The 22,106-nt window shown below is 34.6% G+C and overlaps 1 protein-coding gene across 1 annotated transcript; it reads left to right on the top strand.

Moving 5' to 3' along the window:
• Positions 1 to 1,730: 1,730 nt before the first annotated feature.
• LOC132302629 (integrin-linked protein kinase 1-like) lies at positions 1,731 to 20,961 on the top strand. Its single transcript, XM_059799541.1, has 12 exons — positions 1,731 to 2,732; positions 8,169 to 8,243; positions 8,334 to 8,438; positions 10,087 to 10,172; positions 12,100 to 12,220; positions 12,900 to 12,979; positions 13,200 to 13,262; positions 13,379 to 13,500; positions 13,900 to 13,985; positions 14,493 to 14,617; positions 16,709 to 16,840; positions 20,410 to 20,961. Exons 1-12 carry the CDS (start codon positions 2,316 to 2,318, stop codon positions 20,414 to 20,416), a joined length of 1,419 nt encoding a protein of 472 aa, XP_059655524.1. The 5' UTR covers positions 1,731 to 2,315; the 3' UTR covers positions 20,417 to 20,961.
• Positions 20,962 to 22,106: the final 1,145 nt, after the last annotated feature.

Genomic DNA, 22,106 nt, shown 5'->3' with positions numbered 1-22,106 from the left:
TATTATAATCAACTCAATTATTTTGTCATATGGCCCACTTTGTGGACCTACCACATCCCCTTCCTAATAAAGCAACACTCCACTCTTGCCGTGTTTTTTGGGCACGGTGGCATTTGTTTATTTAGATATTGTGTGACTTTCACCATCAATAATGTGGTTTATATTGATTGACTTATGACTACGGCCTCAAATGATATAAATAATATCATGTCATTGATTATATTAATATGGAGCTTTCTGATATGGAGTCATCTGGTGGGACCACCACTTCATTACTTTAGAGTGGAGTTGAAGCTTGTGTCTGTCTCTTTGGGCTTGGCTTGTTCACTTGTGTGTGAACTTATCCATAAGGGGAATTATTATACGGTCCGTTTCAATCAGTTGTGGGATCACATACATGTGAATAGTAGTTTCATTCAGTTTGTAATGAGTCGAGATTGATAAGCAATGGATCATATAAATTTATTCTTCTTTAATGATGTGAGCCATCTTGTTGGACTACCACATCTCGATTTGAATTTGTACGGAGTATTTAAAATTACTTAGACTTGTTTATGAACTTATACCAATACTACACAATCATATATTCATGAATTTACATTAATGAACATAAGCTTGTTTACGGATTTATGTTCATTTTTAAATATGTCAATGAATTTATGTTCGAAAACACAACTACAAGGGACGTAAGAGTACTCAGGTGTTGCCTGAATTTCTTCAAGCTATAACAAAGAGGAATATGAAAGCATTGTAGATTTTCTAAGCACATACGAGTGTATACAAATTAATGTTCATATCATATATTCATGAATTTACATTAATGAATTTATATGTAAGCACATACATGTTTATAAATGTGTTTACAAATTTATATTTATTTTTAAACATATTAATGAACCTATGTTTATAAACACATACTAGTGTACATGAATTTAGTATGAATATAGTGATATTTGGAATTAATCAACTCATTTATATTTAGTGGCGGAGCTAGAAATTAAGATCAGGGGCATACTGAAAAAAAAAAAAAAAATCAATAATCATGACAATAAATATAGATTTTAATAAAGAAAAAAATTATTCAAAATAATATGTTAATCAATGAATAATTTAAGAAAGATAAATAGTTAAAAAAAATAAAAATGAAAGAAAAATGAGAGAATTTTGAAATGGAAAAAAAATTAAAGTTTAATTCAAAAAGAAAATTTTGATTATTTTTTAAAGGAAATTAAAAGAATTTAAAAAGTAAAAAATAGAAGAAATACAAAATTTAAAACATAATTTTAAAAAATAAAAATATAAAGAGTATTATATGAATTTTTTCACATATATATATAAAAATATATAAATTTGGTATGTATATTATAGTAAGCAAATAGATACCGGCTCCGCCCCTCTTTATTTATCTATTGACGCGAGAGTAATTAAGATAAAGAAGAAAGTTTATTCTTATCTATGTTGTTGCTCCATCCTCAACATCACCCGCAAAAAAAATAAAAAACAAATCAATCAATTTTTGTATGTATTGCTCCCCTGCTCAACAATGAAGCTCCACTTGTTTGCAGCTCTGCCGACATCTGTTCGATCCCACCATTTAAAGAAGGGGCAATTCAGTAAATTCAACCATCTTTCCCCGCCACACGTGGCTATCTGTGATTGGCAGCCTAATGGAGCCGTAACCATAAAACTACCTTAGCCCCACTGTTGGCGCGTTTGGACAACCCGAAAACCCAGCACACGCGATGCGATTATCAAATAGTAACGGCTTTTTTCGGTTTTTGGAAAAGAAAAACGAGAAAAAGCTGTGGTTCCAAATCAGAGCCACTCCTCTCCCATTTCTCCTCCTCCTCTTCCTCCGTCCTTCTTAAGCATTCAACCGTTTTCCCCTCTACTTTCTCTCTCTACTTTCTCTCTCCTCTCCATTCAATCTCATTTCCATCTTCCACGTCCAAATCACCCTCAATCTGTCTCAGATCTAACCTCACCTCTTAATTTCTCATCTAGAGCTTTTTTCAGAGCTCGCGATCGAACTCTCCTATGTGACTTCTTCGACATTGCACAATCATACCGATTATATATATTTGTATATATTTTGTATATGTGTATTCATGTATACACGCATTCAAATTCTTGATTTTGTAGGTGTGATCGTTTCGCGCTAACTCTGCGGGTTTTTTTTTGTGCATTTTTAGCGATGTAGTTTGGCTGAATCTGAGGAGATTGTGTTGATTCGACATGTTTGAATTTTACATAGGTCACGAGTTGTGAGTTTTGGGGAAATTAGGGTTTCTGGAGAGAGAGAAAGAGGGAGAGAGATGGAGGTTGCAGCTCAATTGAAGCGCGGGATCTCGCGGCAATTCTCGACGGGGTCGTTCCGGAGGAGCGGCAGGTTCAGTTTCAAGAGACAGGATTCTCTCGATCCCCGGCGCAACAATATGCGGTTCACTTTGGGGCGCCAGTCTTCTCTCGATCCGATTCATCGGAGCCCGGTCAATGAGGAGCTCACGGTGCCGGAAAATCTGGACTCCACAATGCAATTGTTGTTCCTGGCGTGTAGAGGGGACGTGAAAGGGTTGCAGGATTTGCTGGACGAGGGCACTGATGTAAACAGTATTGATTTGGATGGACGGACTGCTTTGCATATCGCCTCGTGCGAAGGGCACATCGAGGTTGTGAATCTCTTGCTGAGCCGGAAGGCCAACTTTGATGCCCGTGATCGTTGGGGCAGTACGGTAGACACTTTTCTTTTTGCTTCATTTGGTTCATGCATAATGCATTGCTATATTGCTAGTACTAGCTGTTATTATAGTTGTTACTTTTGTTTGATTATGATTGGTATGGTGGTAACTCAATTTTATTTATTTATTTTTAATTAATTTAGATTAATTAACTTCTGATTCAATACTCCAAAATGAACATTACCCTATTTTGGTCCCGGGCGGTAGGTGTCTTGGTAGGGTATTGGGAAGGGAGGACTTGAGACAAGCCTGGTACGTCACAAAGTGACTGCTTTGCTGTGAGGCTCGAACTCGAGTCAGTGGTACTAATGTCAAGCGTCCTACAACTGATTCTATGCTTTGCCATGCTATAATTGTCCTTATCCTTGATTAGCTATGAATATGTAATATATGGTTTTAGATGTCTGTGACCTCTATTCCATTACATAGCACGTGTGCTACTCCACTTAGGTTGGTTTGGTTAATGACAAATCCACATATTGAAACCGAATAACACAGCTGCTCATCGTTGATTAAACCCAAAACCTATTGGACCAGATCAATGCGGCTGATTAAGTTATTAAGTTAGAGGCACCTTGGAAAGACTGTACAGAGTAAAAATAAAAGAAGGCAAAATACTAAGATTTGAATTCTGAAGATACCCAAAACTAAACCAATCAATGAGCTGGATGAAAAAATGCGGTGGCCTGTTTTTTTTTTATCGAAGTGCATAATGGGAGCACTATACAATACACTCTGTATTAGTTACCAAATCAAGAGAAATTTAAACAAAAACATCCTTTGTCTCTTTAAGGTAGAGGAAAGTTCCATGTAGCTTGATTTCTCAAATAGATTTCCACTTTTAAGCTCAGGACCAAACTTAGGATATGCCAAATACCTAATATGTACTAAAATATACTTCAAAAACTTTAGACTTTAAAACCAGGAAATGTCTAGGCAGCGTTAATGCAATGGATGTGTGGTGAAAATAATGTTAGGTTAGGTTTGAATAGAGTCCATCTCTCCCAGCACCTTGCATTGGCTTGATAATACTGGTTTATGGCCTTTTTAGATAAGATTTATGGATCTCAAAGATAAAAAAATTTTGGAGTGTCGTTTCGATTAGATCGGAAATGAAGAGGTTGTGGGAATTTATAAAACAGCAAAGGTTTTGTTAGGGCATGGAAAGTGGAAATAGTAAGTAGGTCTACTATTGAGCGAATATAAGCCAAATACTTGATGGGCATCTTCCTCGTTTATGTTCTATTTTGCTTTATCCGCTATTCCTACGGCGTCTAACAAATGTTGCTTTATCTGCTATTCCTACATTGTCTAACAAATGTCATGAATTCAAAACCAGGTTGCATTTTTCCATTCACCATATCATAGAGTTTGGGGGATGTTTTATTATTATTATTATTATTATTGGCAAGCTGATTTATCTGCTTTTGATTTTACAATTGAGTATATTTCTAAGTGTGTACTTTTGCTTTGAAGTGGAATAAAGAAAATCTTTCTGTAAGTTCTTTTCAAAGTTAAATTATTGCTTTTAATTTTTGTAATTTTATTATATCTATAGTGCTTTATCTTTAGTGCTTTACATAGTGATATTTTAGTGCTTTATCTTTAGTGCTTTACATAGTAATGTTTTAGTACTTTTTTGTGTATTCCATTATTTAGTACTTTTTTCTATCATTTTCCATTAGTATTCCATTACGTAGTATTCCATTTTGTACCTATCTTTTGTGATTTCTTTTATATCTTGGGCATTTTTGGTATCAGAGCCATGATGGCTTAAATACATATTTTAGGTTCTGGTAGTATGATTATTATAGCATTATATAATGAATTGTGATTTATTATTCTGTCTTTGTTCTGCTTAGGAGTGATGATATTACTCGTCTGTCAACGGTTTACTGGAATCATTGACCTATGGAGCAATTTAATGCAAAAGTTTGTCTAAATATTCCAACGTGACTTTTGGACGACCCATAATATCATCAGATTAAACAGGATTTTAACAGAATAAGAATATCGTTATTCTCTACATAATTACCATAATATTCATACTACTAGTTCCTTGCAATCTAACTTCATCAAAAAATGCCTAAGATATATTAAAGATAATGGAATATAAAAGAAATCACAAAAGATAGGTACAAAATGGAATACTAATGGGAAATGATAGAAACAAGCACTAAATAATGGTATACACAAAAAAAAAAAAAAAAAAAAAAAAAAAAAAAAATACTAAAACATTACTATGTAAAGTACTAAAATATCACTATGTAAAGCACTAAAGATAAAGCACTATATATTCCACTATAGATATAATAAAATTATAAAACTAAAAGTAATAATTTAACTTTGAAAAGAACTTACAGAAAGATTTTCTTTATTTTATTTCAAAGCAATAGTACATACTTAGAAATATAATACAAGAGAGAATAGAAAACTGAAAGACATATTGAGGGAATACAATGCCCCCTTTTATACATAAAACATCGGACTTGAAAAATAAACTTTGAAGTCCGCATAGTGGTTGGATGGCGAGTGTTGAATTATTTTGCAGTCGAATAGTCCACCACTAGTTTCTGTCTTCTTGTCAGATAGTGTTGCTAGTCTTTTGACAAGAGTAAAGTCATAATGATTTAAAGACTTCTGAAAAGTTCTTTGTCTTCTTCCTGTGTAATCAAAGCTTTTATAAAAAGTTCTGTATTCTTCTGTTGGCAAGATAGTTGAGAATCTTATTTTTTAGGAGGTTTCATCCTATCTGCCATTAGGATTGTAAGGGAATCCCAATAATCTTCAGTGCTGGGCTCCACCTCTTGATCTGTATCTTGATTAGGATCTTGAGCTTCTCTAGCCAAACAATGGAATTGATTTCCTTCTTGACTAGTTGTAGATGCCATTGAAGAATCATCTTTAATTTGAGATGATGAAGAACCAAATGAATTAACAAATTTGTTCTTCAAGAAATCCATACATTTCACCATTAAATTTGTTTGGGTGATTATTGGATTTTGTTTCTTGATCATTTCTTTAACCAAATCAAAAGGGTTAAAAGTATCAGGGGCTGTTGGAAATTGAGCCAATGTCAATTTGGAATGGCATTATGATATGCCAAAGTTTTCTGTCTAATAATAGACAGAAGTTCCTGAACTGGTTGCTGAGTCGACCACCTTCTGTAGGAGAAAGTTCTTTCTAGAACTGGTAGCTTTGCTCTATTGTAGCTACATTGAAAATCCCATTTCCATATCCACGGAATTCCAAATTTTGCAAAAAATAATAGGGTAGGTTTCCCTACAGGAATATTTTCCTGTCCTCTAAATTGAGGATGAAATTGTTGCCATGGGTGGAATAATTGCCTCATTGATTCAGGGAGAACAGTAAGATCTGGGCCAAAGATATTCCACCACTGAATAATCCAATTTGGAAATTCAATCTTAATTGATTGAGGACATATCTTGAAGAACCAAGAATGCTTCTTTTTAGAATTCTGATAAAAGAACGAATTTGCCGATGCTGAAATACAATCCCAATAATTATAGCAATATCCGAAAGTAAGCTTCCGGGAGCTATTAGGATTTAAACCCCAGTCAAAGGACCTCATAATTCTCTTGAAAATAGCTTTGCTATAAACAAGAGGACTTTCTTTTTGAGCAGCATTTTGCTTTGTGTGAGTAATCTCCACAGAGGCAGTTTCTGTAAGCATGACTTCATAGACATATCTATGTCTACCTTCTGGAGCAGCATACTGCTGAGTCTGAAAGTATTTAGATTTAATTTCTCATGGATCTGGCATCCATTGTTCATCCTGAGAATCTAGAATTAATATAGTCTGTTTATACCTCAAATTAGGTAGATAAGGAGTTTCTTCTTTAAGAACTTCCTTCATTGTTTTCTGTGCAGAACCCACCACTTTATTTGGTGTTTGGAGCAAATCAGATAAATGCTCCAGCTGGATATTGCTCATCCTCAAGCGATATCACTGCTTTAGCGTTTGTTTTTCCGCGGCCTTTTGTGGTATTACCACGGCCTTGCCCTCGATTGGGCGGAGTCATGAACCCTGTAAAAATTTACGAGTTAAAAAGTCAGGTAAAGAATTAGAAGTGCCTTTAATATTCTCAATTGTAAAATCAAAAGCAGATAAATCAGCTTGCCATCCAGCAAATATTTGTTTGGAAGCTATATAATAATAATTAATATAGTTATTATAATTTTTATAATTTTTATTTTTCTGGTGCAATTTCTAACTCATGAATCGTCAATCACATCGTCAAACTAGCACATTAAATCTTCCACCTGTATGAGGAAGTCTAGCCCATATAGTTCATATGTTTCGGATATAGAACATTCCTCCTCCCACTTTGGTGATTCTTTTTTTTTCCTGTGAGAGAAACATTTCCGCTTAACTCTCACTTTTGATATGCATATATATATTTTTTATATGATGAAAAATGACTCATGGGTGGATTCATTTGAAATTGGAAGTGGCCGCTCATATGTCAAGCCTACAAATCCATCCAGACAACACATCACTAGGATGGAGCTGAGAAATTAACGCAAATATTGACTACTCATAAAAGAAAAAATGTGAAATGATTCTTAACTAGTAAAAATACATGTAGAAGACTTTAAAGCTTATTTTTTAGAAGTAAAATTAAATTATTATTATTGAATATAATGTAAAAAATAACAGGCATAAACTATGAAATACGCACAGTTAAGTATCTCTACTCAAGTTACAAGTAACAACGTATATAAACCAGTTAGCACTTTAGGCTATAATAATTAGCAACCAAAATTAATTTCCCCCCTCCTTCCCCCCTTATTTTATTATATATTTGGAACATTGGATAATGGATTTTATTTGTCTTTAATTGCTGGTGACATGGACAAGAAATTGATCATTTTGGTGTGTTTCAATCATTTTCAATATGTCTCAATGAAAACAATTTTGATTAGGTGAAAAGTCAAAACATGTATTTTTGGTTTCTAGATTATGGTTGTCGTCGTTCATGAGGAAACATAATCTTCTTGCCCATTTTTTATGAAACAAAAGGAATTATTTTTGCTCACTGATGTACGTGTAAAGGAGCTTTCTGATCGTAAGATCAAGCAACTTGTTTAACAAAGTTGGTGCTGATGGCTCTGACGGCCTTGAACAGTTGTTAAATGTCCTTATTTCAAGGCTATAAAGAAATATGAGTACCACTTTAATGTTTAAACACCTATGATGCAATACGTTGCTCTAAAGATGGGATTTTTTATTGGAGAAATATTACTATTATTGTACCATTTCCAGCTCTTTATCCTTGTTATGTTCATTTTACTGTGCCACAAATTATTGCATATTGCAGGAATACCAAAGGTATAGCCAACTTTTTCTTCCTTTTATTACATCTCTTTCCAATAATGCCTTTGATAAAGAATTCTTTATCTTACCAGGCAGCTGCCGATGCTAAGTACTATGGAAATGTAGAAGTCTACAATATTTTGAAGGCACGTGGAGCCAAAATTCCGGTACGTCTGAACTAGTTTACCATTTTAGATCAATTTTTTTTTTTTTTTTTTTTGAAGATGAATGTAAAAATATCTAGTATTTGCCCCCAGAAAATCAGAAAGACGCCGATGACTGTTGCAAATCCTCGAGAAGTGCCAGAGTATGAGCTCAATCCTCAAGAGCTCCAGATTCGCAAAGGAGATGGTATCACAAAGGCAAGGCCTTTTGCCCTTAACTTTAAGTAGATTATATATATATATATATATATATATATATATATATATATATATATATTTTGTTAACTCATGTATGATCCAGTATCAAAGATTTGCAATATTTATTGGATGATGGACCTGATGGTGTTTTGGCATCTCCTTTCATTCCACAACTTACAGCCAATAATATGGCTAAAATTTTCAGGCTTCCTCATTTTGGACCTGACCTTTTCTTTTTCTTTCTTTCTCTCTTTTTTTTTGTTTTTTTTTTTTTTGGAATCAACAATGCTCCTTTGCAGGAGGCATGTAGCTGAACATGAGCAATTATTTTCAATTAGTCTTCTCGTTCTCATGGTGTTCAATCTGAATGACCAATATTAGCTTTCTTTTTCTAATTAGTTTGTCTGGCATTGTTCAATAAGGAAATCAAAAAATCTGACAGTTCCTGTTGTGACCGTAGTTAGTAAATTTTTGTTATAAATGTATAATACACGTAAATGAACGCAAGTATGTATTTATAAAAAAAGAAAAAATTACTTAACTATATTCATCTGAAATTATTTCGGGAGCTAGGAATTATAAAGATTGGAACTGCACAAATTGCATTTGTTGAGTCTTGCTAGCTGACTTAGCTTCTATGTTGATGGAATATGTATATATTATTGGACGTTTGCACTGAACCTGCTGCCAGTTGCATTAGACAAGTTCATTCTATGTAGTGTTTACAGTTAACTCATCCATAGAGTCGCATGCACGTGACTGTGTATGTTCATAGGACTCTTGAAAAAGTGCTGAACACACTGACCTTTACAATGGAGCTTACTTGACTATATTCATCTGAAGTTATTGGACAAAAAGAACTTAACTAACGGAGCTTATCTCAACTTCTTGACTTGACATCCAGCAACAATGGTTATATTTTTATTGTATAGTTTTCACAAACAAATTTTGATGTAATCTCCGAGAAGAATTTTGGCTTAAGTCATCGACTGAGTTGTTCAGTGATGCATTATTTGAGGCACTAGTGCCTTCAAGTCGTTCCCAAATTATCTCCAACGTGCACAGTGTCTTATCTGCATGATAAGTTTATATTGGAAGACTAAAACTTGCATTTTCTAAAGTGGGTCAGGACTTATTCTGTAACCATATTGGCATGGTTTTCCAAGCCGGCCTAAAATATGGTCTGATCCATCCTTCTCTGCTGCTATGTGGTGAAATTCATACCAAACTGTTGTTCCTCGTAAAGTATTAGAATGTATTTCTCAAGATCACTATAACCACTGCTATATTATATTGATACTTCAAGCTGATGCATGAAGCAAAGGTCAGTTGCTTATAGCATTTTTCTGCATGTGTAGGTTTTTGGATGGCTTTGAGAGTTAAGATTATCAAAGATGTGTTGCTTGTCTTTCTGACAGTTTGTTTGGTTGCTTATGTAATTTATACTTCAGTTCCGTATTTTTGTTTCATCTTGTGGCTCAAATTTACTCTAACATTTAGTGACCTCTGCAATCTTCATCTTTGTACCAGAGAATGCAACTAGAATTTATCTTTATACATTTTTCTTTTTCAACTTCCTCTTGGAACTGATATCTTTTTATCAAATTGAGACTCTGTTTACCAATTTCATTCGTTTACATCTTGACAGGGAACATATCAAGTAGCTAAATGGAATGGCACAAAAGTTTCTGTGAAGATACTTGATAAGGATAGCTATTCAGACCCTGAAAGCATGTATAATTTCATCCCCTTTTCTCAACTTAATGTTAGTCCAGTTTTATGAAACTATTAAGTCCCTGCTCTTATTTCTTGTATCAACAAATAGGGCTAAACTTTTGTTACCTTTGTTTTATTTGGATCCTTGCTATGTTTCAATTTCTGAAAAAAGGGATCCCTTCCAAGAAATAAGAACACTCGTATTACACCTTTCTTGCTGTGAAAAACACCTCAGACCCATAGTCTTATTTACTCTTGAGTGATTGTCCTCTTCACAATCAATTCATGTTTTTGTGTTGTTGCTTGCTGTCTGTAAATCCTGTTTCTTTGTTGCACGCTTCACATCGGCTAATGTGTAGTACTTCTTTACTTTAATTGCTGAAGAATATTTCAGTGTGTTGTTTACCTTTTGAGAATGGTGCAAAACCATGCTTGGGTGACAATTATTTGGAATTGAGCCAATATTTTCAATCAGTGCTATTATATCTTCTCGCTGGTTTTGGGCTTCACCTATTTCACTGAATTATTACAATTGAAAGAATATACTACCAGGTCTGTCCACACATGTACCATGATAGCCCATATGAGTACAACTATCATTCGATCATGTCATTTCTTGATCAGCCAACATGTTATTGTGAAGCTTTACTAATATGATCTTGAAACTCGATCATATTGGGTGCAAAGGGAACCGATTTGGCTTGGGAAAGAGGAAGCTGATTCGATGAATTTAGCTTATTTAAGTTTGGAGGCAGGGACGGACCTACAGCAGGGTCAGTTGGGGCATCCGTCCCCACTGAAAATTTTTTTATGTACATTTCTTACCTATGCTTCTGGTTAAGCTATAATAATGCTCCCACAAAGTATTTGCTAGAGTTCACTATATTTAAACTTGCCCCCTGCCAAGTCTGGGTCTTCAAACTAGCTCCACAACCCAACCCCCACCACCCCCCCTCCAAAAAAAAAATCACTCTCGTGATTTTGCACTCTTTTTTGGGCCTTCAAACCCTCTATATTTAGCCTATGAATGACTCTGTCTTGTGAAGATCGTAATTATTGGCAACATAACTCTAGTCTCTTTAATTTTTGAAAATTTTCCGAAAGTTGTTTTATTTTTTCTTAGGGAGTTTTAGTTTGTTTTTGTTTATTGTGATAGTTGAATTTAGGAATGATAAATGAGATCAACAATTGGAGGACACACTTAAAAGATGGGGAATAATAAAGTACTAGGTCTTGGTAATATATCTATAGAGGTACGGAGAGCATTATGAAAGAGTGTGACAAATCTGTTTTACAAAATTGTAAAAGAAGACATGATGCCAAATGAGTGGAGAAAAAGCACAATAATGCCAATTTAGAAGTCATACAATGAAATTATGGAAAAGAGTGATAGAACTAAGTTTAAGGAAGAAATCCACCAATGTTCAATACAAAGTCCATATTTATTTACAATAATTTTAGATGAAATAACCAAAGACTACCAAGGAGACATTCTATGGAGCATGTTATTTGCCAATGATATAGTGTCGTTGGATACTTCAAAAGAAAATTTAGCAATAAAATTAGAAATGTGGTGAAATGTATTAAAATCAAAAGGATTGAAAATTTATAGAACTAAAGCGAGTATATGGAATTTAAATTTAACAAAGATTCAATACGTTAGTAAGGAAGGATATGATAACATGTGGTTTGACTAAAAGACTATGGCCTTAGATAGAGCAGACTGAAATAATAAGATTCATGTAGTCAACCCCAAGCAGTAGAGAAAAAGACTTTGTTTGTTGTTGTTCTTGTATTAATCCTACTACTGTTTTGTGCTGTACTCTATGACTTGATGGGGATTCCATTTCTTATTGTAAACATTGTTATATTATTTGTTTATAAATTTGTCTAATTAGATAGATATAACATTAGATCATTATTTTATAATTTTTTTTTTTTGCAGAAATGCTTTCAAACATGAGTTAACTTTGTTAGAAAAGGTCCGACATCCTAATGTGGTTCAGTTTGTTGGAGCTGTCACCCAAAATATACCCATGATGATCGTTTCAGAGTTTCATCCAAAAGTAAGCATCTCTCTCTCTCTCTCTCTCTCTCTCATTATATATATATAAATATATTCAGGAAGCATCAGGTCCAAGGTTCGACTCCTCTTGAGTGCAAACAATTCCTTGGAAGGGGGGTGTGTGACTAGGAATATATATATATATATATATGCAAAATATTTAACTGTGCATGTATTTATGTGCATGTGTGTGAGTCTGCAGTCTGCACACATGTGTCTCTCCTAAATTTACGGATAATGTATATTGAAGGATAAGGGGGATGAAGGATTTCACTCTATCCACACAGCTAAAGGAAGAGGACATTTTCACTTTACAGCCAAACTTTAAGGCATTTTCTGTCTCAAGGATGACCATTTGATATGTTAATGATTGTACTCTTAGCTCTATCTTTGATCTCATCAATATGCACTATTTATATTGGTTTTTTTTTTTTTTTTTTTTTTTTCCTTCATCTCTTTTACCCGGAGGTTCTGGAAAAATCATTTGTTGCCGACAGCCATAATGGCTATAGTTTTTTTTTTTTTTTTCCTTAGTGTGGATGTACTATAGGTTTCTTAGTTTTCCATTTGACATATCTTACTTGAAATTTTGAGAGGGTGCTTTGACTGATTGAATTTTAGTATACCTTGTACAAGAAACCAACAATTCAAAAATGCTCATGTTGATAATGATTTTCCAGGGTGACCTTGGGTTCTATCTTCAAAAGAAAGGGCGTCTATCTCCATCTAAAGCTCTCAGATTTGCCCTTGATATTGCCAGGCATGTCCAATTATCATTGAATTACGTACTAAATATGTTATGAATATCATTGTTTGAATCAATATTTTCCTCACACTATATACTTCTAATATATTTTTTAGCTATGCTCTGTTGGTTTTTTCATGTATCCTAGCTTTATGTTTAGAACTCGTTTGATGTTTTGTTCTATATCTCCATCTTGTTTTATATGATTTTTTTCTTTTTTCTTTTTTGGTAACAGGGGCATGAACTATCTTCATGAATGTAAACCAGACCCAGTCATCCACTGTGATTTAAAGCCAAAGTAAGGCAGTTTAATGCAAGAGTTGATTCGAGTTTGTTGAGTATTGTAATTATGTTTTGATTGTATTCATTGGGATGATGCACTACTTAATATGTGAAATTTTGGTAAGGTGCCAGAAATATTTTTCTGGATGGTGGAAATCAGTTGAAGGTAGCTGGATTCGGTTTAATAAGGATGTCAAAATTTTCACCTGACAGAGCAAAACTACTACAACCTGAGGCCAATATTGATTTTACAAGTAAGTTCATGTGCTTTATTGAAGTCCATATAGCACAACTCATTCACAATGAATTGAATCTCTACTTGATTTTTTTTACTTTTAAAATAAACCTTTCTCTCTCTACTTCATAATCTTGTCTTCGGTATACCTGACTGATTGACTTCATGACTTGTCATTTTGGAATTTACATGTATTTACATTGAATTGTTAATGCAATCATTGTATTGTTTTGCTAACAATAGGTAGGAGTTAATGAATTTTACTTAAGTGTCAAATATATACATGAAGTATATAGTTTATTATAAGAAAAAAAGTATAGTATATTCATCATGTATCAAGCAAAAGATGTCTTAGTTTCCAATCATAACAGAACTCTTGTTGAGGGTTTAAACTGATTTCTCTGCTTATTAATTGTAGGTTTATATGTGGCACCTGAGGTCTATAAAGGTGAAATATTTGACAGAAGTGTTGATGTATACTCTTTCGGTCTTATTCTTTTTGAGGTACCTTCACTCATTCTTATGGTTGCCTGATCAATACTTCCTCATTTCCTAATGCGTGCAATTTTGAGTGTAGAACACATGTACTGCCTGACCTATGAAGAAACACACATTGACATGTTTCCCCAGTAGAATTTGAGTTGATCCTGATACTTTTAAAGAGGAAATCTCTAAGTTATAATAGAAGTATCCCAGACCCCTTTGAGCCCTTATCCCAATAGAATTTCAATAGAGATCTTTCAGGGTTCAAATACCACTTTTGACCAATAAGTCACAAATAAGAAAGCTTTGACCCTGATTTGAAGAACTTAACTACAGTAACTACTGGTATCACTTTTCATTTCTGCACGGATACATATGTCTGGTGGAATTTGGGTTGTTGTGTCAAACTTTTCCCTTTTTGCTTATAATGAAACACCATGCTACAATTCAAGTAGCAAGGCTTTTGTCAGACAGAAAAGTGATTAACCTATAAATTCTTATGTTGTATTTCTTTTTGATTGGGTTCAGATGATGGAGGGAATCCAACCTTTCCACCCTAAATCTCCGGAAGATGCTGTTAACTTGATGTGTCTACAGGGAAAGAGGCCAACATTCAAGATAAAATCTAAACATTATCCTCCAGATTTAAAAGAGTAAGTTATTTTCTTGAAATAAATCACCAAATTTGCAACAGTGTCATGCTGTTCAGTTTTCATAGTTTAGATGAGGCAGTGCTCAGATATGCAAGTTCCTTTTGCTAGTTTAACCCCAATTACAGGATGCTTCATGCTTCCATCAACTCAACAAAGCCTAAAACCCAAGTAATACAAAAGTTTGTAGTTGGAGGTCATCCCCACACATTACTTTGAAAATTTTCACGATCAGGTGCCTCTCTTTCAAGGAAAGAAATTTGGGGGTGGACCTGTTAGCAATGTGGGCCTCTTCTTGAAGTTTGTCATCACCATGTTAACATGGAGTAGTTCAGGGGCAGATACAGGAATTTTGAATTTGGGGGCAAGTTAGTAATACGAGTTTTAATTTTTTTCTTAATTATTTTTTTATAAACAGCGTCATATTTTCTTTCAACTGAAGTCCTATCGTATTATTAATATGTAAGAAGATCTACAATAAGATTATTTATAAACCAAACGTATTTCATTGCCCATTATGTTCATTCAAAATACATGTGGCCATCTTTATTACACACACACACACATAGAATGGAGAAGAAAAAAATGTCTAATTAGTCAAGTATGATGTAAATGCATACAAATATAAAACCAAAAGGTGATCAAATATTTCCTACAAATTTGTGTCTTTTAGAGAATAAAAATCATCATTGAAGCAATCAACCGTCTTGAAAATTGGTCTATCAATTAGTTTAATCACAAATAATATAACTTGAGATTACATAATTTACATCAATTAAAAAAATCCAAGCTGTCCAAAAGTTAACAAGATCATAGCAGCAAGGCATTTTTTTTCTCTTCTTTTTTATTTTTATTTTTATTTTTATCAAGTAAGTAGGACTCACACACACATTGCCCATGCCGGGGCTTGAACCCTCCCCTCCTCTTTGAGGGTAGGGAGGTTATACCAATGGGCCCATTGGTAACAACAAGACTTTCATAGAGTGAGTCAAAAGATATGGAGAAAAACATTGGTACATACTTGATGTTAACCAAGTCATTCATCAACTAACCTTTTTTATTTGATGACATCTTAATCATAAAATGAATTTGTTTATGCAATGCCCTCAAGATTGATCTTAAGCATATGAATGTCATGTAATTGACAAAAATGTGAGTTCTCACATGGTTACATCTCTTACAATTTCGACAAAGATCAATCCTTTCCTTCTCTTGATTTCAGATTTTTCTATACTAAGCATCCTAAATAAAAAGAAAAAGAAGAAAACATTGGTTACATCTCTTACAATATCCACAAAGGTTAATCCTTTCCTTGTCTTGATTTCAGAATTTTCTATACTAAGCATCCTAAATAAAAAATAAGAAGAAAAACATGGAAGAGAAAAAGTTTATTGTTTAGTTACACTGTTATAGATTTGTACCGATACAATGTTTAGAAATTTTGGGACATACCCATGCTTCAAAACAATATTTTATTTGGAGGAGCCATAATACAATTTTTAATAAAAATAAGTAACTATAAGTACACAAACTATAAAATTAGTTTCTGAAAGTTTTAGCAGTGTTCTGCACTGGTCCTGGACCATTGGAGGGGGGCATGGCTCCCCCTTGTCCCTTAAGAGTTCCACCCTGGAGTAGTTGATGACATTTCGTAATCAAAATAAATATTAACCGGAAGTTTTCTATTTTCATTAAGGCATCTGATCTTGTGTTAAGATGCGGGGTCTTTATGTGTTTGACAAACAACGTCAAGATGTTATGGGAACTAAGAATGATTCATTGCTCTATTCATTTCGTAATGTCCATGTATGGGCTAATGAGGTGGTTGATATATTTTTTTTCAAATGACATAGTGGCATCCTTCCATTCCATGTTCATTAGAGGGTCACTTTGATATCCATAGATTCTCTCTTCTTTTAAGTAGATTTCCATGTATCCAATGAGTCGTGGCAAGTCAGGACTATCTATTAAATTGTGACTAAGCATATTTTATGACAATAAATAAATAACGTTTTTTTTAGTGATTAATGGTTGCCCAAATTGAAATAAAAAATGTATTCTTATATTTTTCCATATTACCTGCAATGTATGCAGATTGATTGAGGAATGTTGGGCCCCAAAAAGTTTTGAGAGACCGACTTTTTCTGAGATCATTACACGGTTGGATAGAATTGTTGCCCACTGCGCAAAAAATGGCTGGTGGAAAGATACCTTTAGGCTCCCTTGGTATGCTACTCAGACTTATCACATTGGTTTTTATTTATCTTTATTATTAAGTAGTTCTATCAAAGGATTCTTGATAGAAAGTTTGAGGTCTTAGATGTTTGGGTTGGACAATTTTTGTTACTGTTAATTGCCTTTTTCTCTAGGTTGAAACAATATAATGGCGTTTAGGAATGTTTATTTTTGTTCAATTTCATTTATTCTATGAGCAAGGAAGAGGGATGGAGGGTGGTGGGTCTTTGTTTCTTCTGAATTGGGTGTACTTAGATGACATTTAGTGTTTAAAAAGTTGTGTAATCCATTAATGAGCATGATAAGGGAATTTCGAGTATGCGCAGTAATGATGGCGATCTCATAATACTGTCTTATCTACACGAACATGGCTGGATTTGTATATGGGTGGGTGTGTATATCGGTAAAAAAAATCTCAAATTGACTAAAAATATACGAGAGGTTGGAAACAGGAGGCTTGAACTAGAACAAAATGGTAGTATTAGGTTGGTTGAAACAATATATTTGAATCCTATATGAATTCCTTGAAGATGAACAAGGGATAACTAGATGTTCATTTCACTGGGGAGGCGTTGCCGACTACTAACCAACAACAATTGAACTCCAAGTCCTGCAAAATACTTTCCATTATGCTGTTACACATTCTCTATAGTGTTTGGGTATGCCAAACAGGTTTCTTGTGCAATTTGTTGCCTTTTCATGTTATAGGCTTATGGAATAAATTTGGAGGTTAGCTGTAATCTGTGCACCCTCCCAGCTTCCTAGATTGATAGAGCAAGCACGAAAACACAGGTTAAATTATGGAAAGCTACTTTCTGGGGGGAAAAAAAGTAGAGACTAGATTTGATGTGTATACCCAGTTCATCCTTTTTGAGGACCTCAATTGATGGGAGACCAGTTAATAGCATAATGTTATCTGGTCGTATTGTGAAATCCAAGAGGGCGAAAATGCAAAGCACAAACTGAATCACAAAGGCTATGCAATACATTCAATGAGGAGCACAGGGAAGGAAAGCTTCCACCATAAAGATCTATTTCTAAAATATAGCCATGCCCCATAAGATTGAATTTTTGCAGTCAAAATCCCAGGCATTCACATGGAATGGGATCCATGAATGGAATCCCTGTGGGTATCACATACACACCACTCATGTGACGTACCCCATATATCAGATGAGTCAAAGCAACGATGGCCACCTCAGCCTAAGGGTCAAACTACAATCACCTCAGCAGGACCCAATCCCCGAAAATCAAACCCTGAGACACCCCATCAGGTCTACCTAAGACATTCTCCTAGGTCAGCTAAAAACTTGAGGGACAACCCTAGAGTCCAAAACCCTAGGATACTCTCCCAGGTCAACTAAAAATCTTGAGGGACAATCCTTGAGTTGAAATCCAAGGAAAACCTTATTGGTCCACTAAAAACCTCTAGGGGCAACCCCCTCAAGTTCAAAACCCTGGGACATTCTCCTTAATCACTAAATTCTCGAGGGTTAACCCAGGACACTCTTCCATGTCTAGCGGGATCTTGAGGGGCAGCTAGGTCTCCCCTCGAGAAAAATTGGCTGGCAAGGACAAAAGGACAGTAAAGATTGATTGTGTCCTCCCAGCTACCATCTGGGACATTTAGAAGGATCTTCAAATGGAGTACAAGAAGTCAGCGTTCATCCAGGCACTCAAGTACTGAACCTGGTCAAAAGGATGGATGATCACGTGCCAAGTTAGGGAAAGTTGCAATCAATGTAGAACGCGTTTAATGCTCTGCTCCTCGTTATTTCACCACCATTTAATATTTAGTTGTAGTCATTCAATGCATTACTGCGAACCTTGACGAAAAGGAGTGATTTGATCGAGTAGCCCACTCAAGGGCAGCTGATGCAATAACGAGTCTAGTGTTCGGACCCTTGGGTAATAACAGACAAGGTTTCAGACCACTGGGTATTATTCGGATCCACAAAAGCTATATATATGGTCATCCTTGGAGCATTAAAGGCAATAAACAAGTAAACAAGAAACACCATATAACCCCCAAGCTTATTTACTCCCTGTCATGGTACACTGACTCCCGTGCCTTCACCATTAATCCCCTTGGTCTGCCTATTTCTTCTCCTTCTTCCAACTCTTCTTTCTGAGCCCTTGCATTGTGTGTGATTTCCTACATTTATTCTTCATCATCATCCTTGCCTTTATCCCGTACAAACAAGTCGACCACATGGATTCTCTTTTTGCACTATTTTCTATTGTAGTTCATATCTTCTAGTAGCTTTAATTTTTTGAAATCAATTTCTTATCACTTCATTCCTTGTTAGTTCTAGTCGACTTCTTTGTGTCTTACCCCCTATGGAAATCAATCTTCCTCTTCTCACGGATGGATCTATAGGTCGGCGTTTAATATGCCCATACCACCTAAGTCTACTCTCTTATTTTCTTGCTAATGGGCGCCACGCCTAGTCTCTCCCTAATTCTTTGATTTTTAATCCTATCTTTCCTAGTTATTCCTATCATCCATCTTAACATCCGCATTTCCTGTAAATGGAGGCGTTGATTTCCTACATTTATTGATACTTGTTAATCTGTTGCATCAAATAACCCACAATCCCATTCCTGCAATCCTATTTTAACATGCTGGTAACGTTTAATAGGTTTTTGAATGTGGAATGAGATTACTTAAATTAGGAATAGATTCCCAGAAAAATCAACCCTATTTTTTTGGCGTTCTGCCCCCTTTTTATTCTTACTACCTCACCTCTCTACCTCAATTCTGGCATTTGACAGCTAGCTGGGGGCAGAACCACAGCAATATCAATCACCTCAACGTCCTCCACTGCTGCCGACTACCTTCATCCAGACTCTTGTCGTGACAGCAACATAAGCGCCACAAAAGCATCAACCTAACACCAATTCACCATCTTCATCAACTTAATGCCACCATTGCCATCTCCTGTCAGCAGCACAACCATCACCCTCAGTCCTCAACCACTGCTGCCCAAGCTTATATCTGTAGTCCCCACCCACCATCTTCAACCACCAGTGAGACCTCTATATCTCCACCAGCACAATTAACCTACTTTTGGTCATGCTGCTGGCTTTGACCTCTCCATGACCAGTGCCATCGTTAAATTCACCAACTTCCATAAAAATTTGATTTTGTTTCCTTATAAACTTCCTTTTTAAGTTCCCCCTCCCCTTTCAATTTGCTAAAACTCATGTTCACTTTAAACTTTTTTTCTCTTTCACTCTTCGAAATTCCAATTCTCCCTACTCTGTAATTTAGTGGTGGTGATGTTGCATCTAAAGCACAATTACCAACGGAAATGTGATACTTGCAAAAAACATTACGTATTTTAAATCCGTAACAAAACTGGAGAGAAACAATGACAACAATTTTTCACCATTTAATTATGAACCCTCTGTCTATATTGTATCAAGTGATGATGTTAGAAGCTGGTTGTGTATCAAGGTCTATAAGAAAGAGAATTGAAATTTGATTCAAGCTTAGTAGTTGTTCTACCATAAACTTTTGCTCTAACTATAATACCCAACCATGGGATTTTGTGCAGGATATAAGAGGTGGCATTCAGATCCATTAGAGACGGAAAAAGTAGATCAAGGGATCTCCATGGTCTCGAGAGCTTTGAGCTTCATGTTCTGCTGTTGTTAATCCGAGGGATGGAAGATCTTGGGAGAAACAGTTTGGTTCTTTACTAAAAAGCTTTTCTGCTCGTTTGTCTTTAATCACGGAAGGAACTGAAACTGCTCCTTTCTATATATATATTAAGTAAGATCTTTCTTCTAGACCGTTTGCTCTTGTACACAGATAACAATTAGCTTACTTATAAATGCAGCCGGCGAAAAAAATATGTTGCTGCATTAGTTTTCTTTCTGTTCTGCTGTTGTTTATCCGAGGGATGGAAGATCTTGGGAGAAACAGTTTGGTTCTTAACCGAAAAGCTTTACCATTTGTTTGTCTTTAATCACGGAAGGAACTGAAACTGCTCCTTTCTATATATATTGTGTTAAAAGATCTTTCTTCTAGATCGTTTGCTGTTGTACACAGATAACAATTAGAGTATTTATAAATGCAACCGGTGAAAAAATATATGTTGCTGCAATAGTTTTCTTATTGTATTTATTCCTATTTCGTTCTTGTTCATTTTAAATATTAGAAGAACCATGATGCTGATATGATCAAAATCTTTAGGCTTCACATTAGTTGTTAAGTAGAATTGAACCACTTGTTTTGAGAGTTCTCATCACTTCGAACAATTAGATTTGTATTATAACGCCAGGAATTTTTTTTTGTTTTTTTTTTTTTAAATATTAGATTGATAAAATAAAATAAAATAAAAAAGTGTTTTTATTGCCTTATTGACAATGAAATGATTTCCACTCACACACATAATACTGGGAAAAAGTTGAAATGACAAAAATGTGTACAGTTGTTGCAGAAAAGTGAAAACAAAGTCACACTTCACAATTATGCCATTCCTTTTTTTTTCATTTATGATTTCCCTTATCGGACAAAGGGAAGTCTAAACTTTTAGAGTGTCAAATTTTTTTTCATTCAACTAAGAACCATAATTTTAAAGATTAATTCACCTTTCAAATAAAATAAAATAAAATAATGTTCATATTGATGCACTTTTTACCTGAGCTAACACAATCATTCCCTTTAAATGGTTGATAATATTAAACATTATAGTGACAAAGTTAAATTTAAATCACACCATGCTTTTTTAACGAGTGCTACTCTCTCCTTTTAAAAACTTATTAACATATGTTTGTTATAGGATAACAAGATGTTTAAAAATCCTTTATTTTTTCAACCCAATTGCTCTTTTGATTTTGAAAGCTCTTTTGATTTTGAAATTTTTTTCTTCCGCACACCCATCTCGATTCCATAATGGAAAATCGCAATAATTGGTGTTCATTAAAAAAAATGGATAATCCATTAATGGGAGAAAGTGATAAAGTTATAAACAAGTTACATAATTATTAACTAGTACCATTCTCACCTTCTGAACAAACTCCCGTTCTCGCTCCCATTCATACAGTGTGTAATTTATATTTTGTTATTGTTGAATTCGCTCCTACTCTCACTCTTCTTCAATGCCACTTAAGTCAGACCCAAAATAATTCCATCCCTAATAATGTGAAACTAATTTATTTTTATTTTTAAAAATGTGAAATTATAGTCTATAAATCCAACAAGTCCAGCTTGAAATTGTCTAAAAATTCAACTATCTAGCTGCAACCG

The sequence above is a fragment of the Cornus florida genome, unplaced genomic scaffold, assembly GCF_030987335.1.
Source record: "Cornus florida cultivar Cherokee Brave unplaced genomic scaffold, ASM3098733v1 CherokeeBrave_3.0.0_Hap2_Chr01, whole genome shotgun sequence".
NCBI classification, from domain to species: Eukaryota; Viridiplantae; Streptophyta; class Magnoliopsida; order Cornales; family Cornaceae; genus Cornus; species Cornus florida.
The sequence above is the reverse complement of the archived record's forward strand: the minus strand, read 5'-3'. Positions and strand labels throughout refer to the sequence as shown.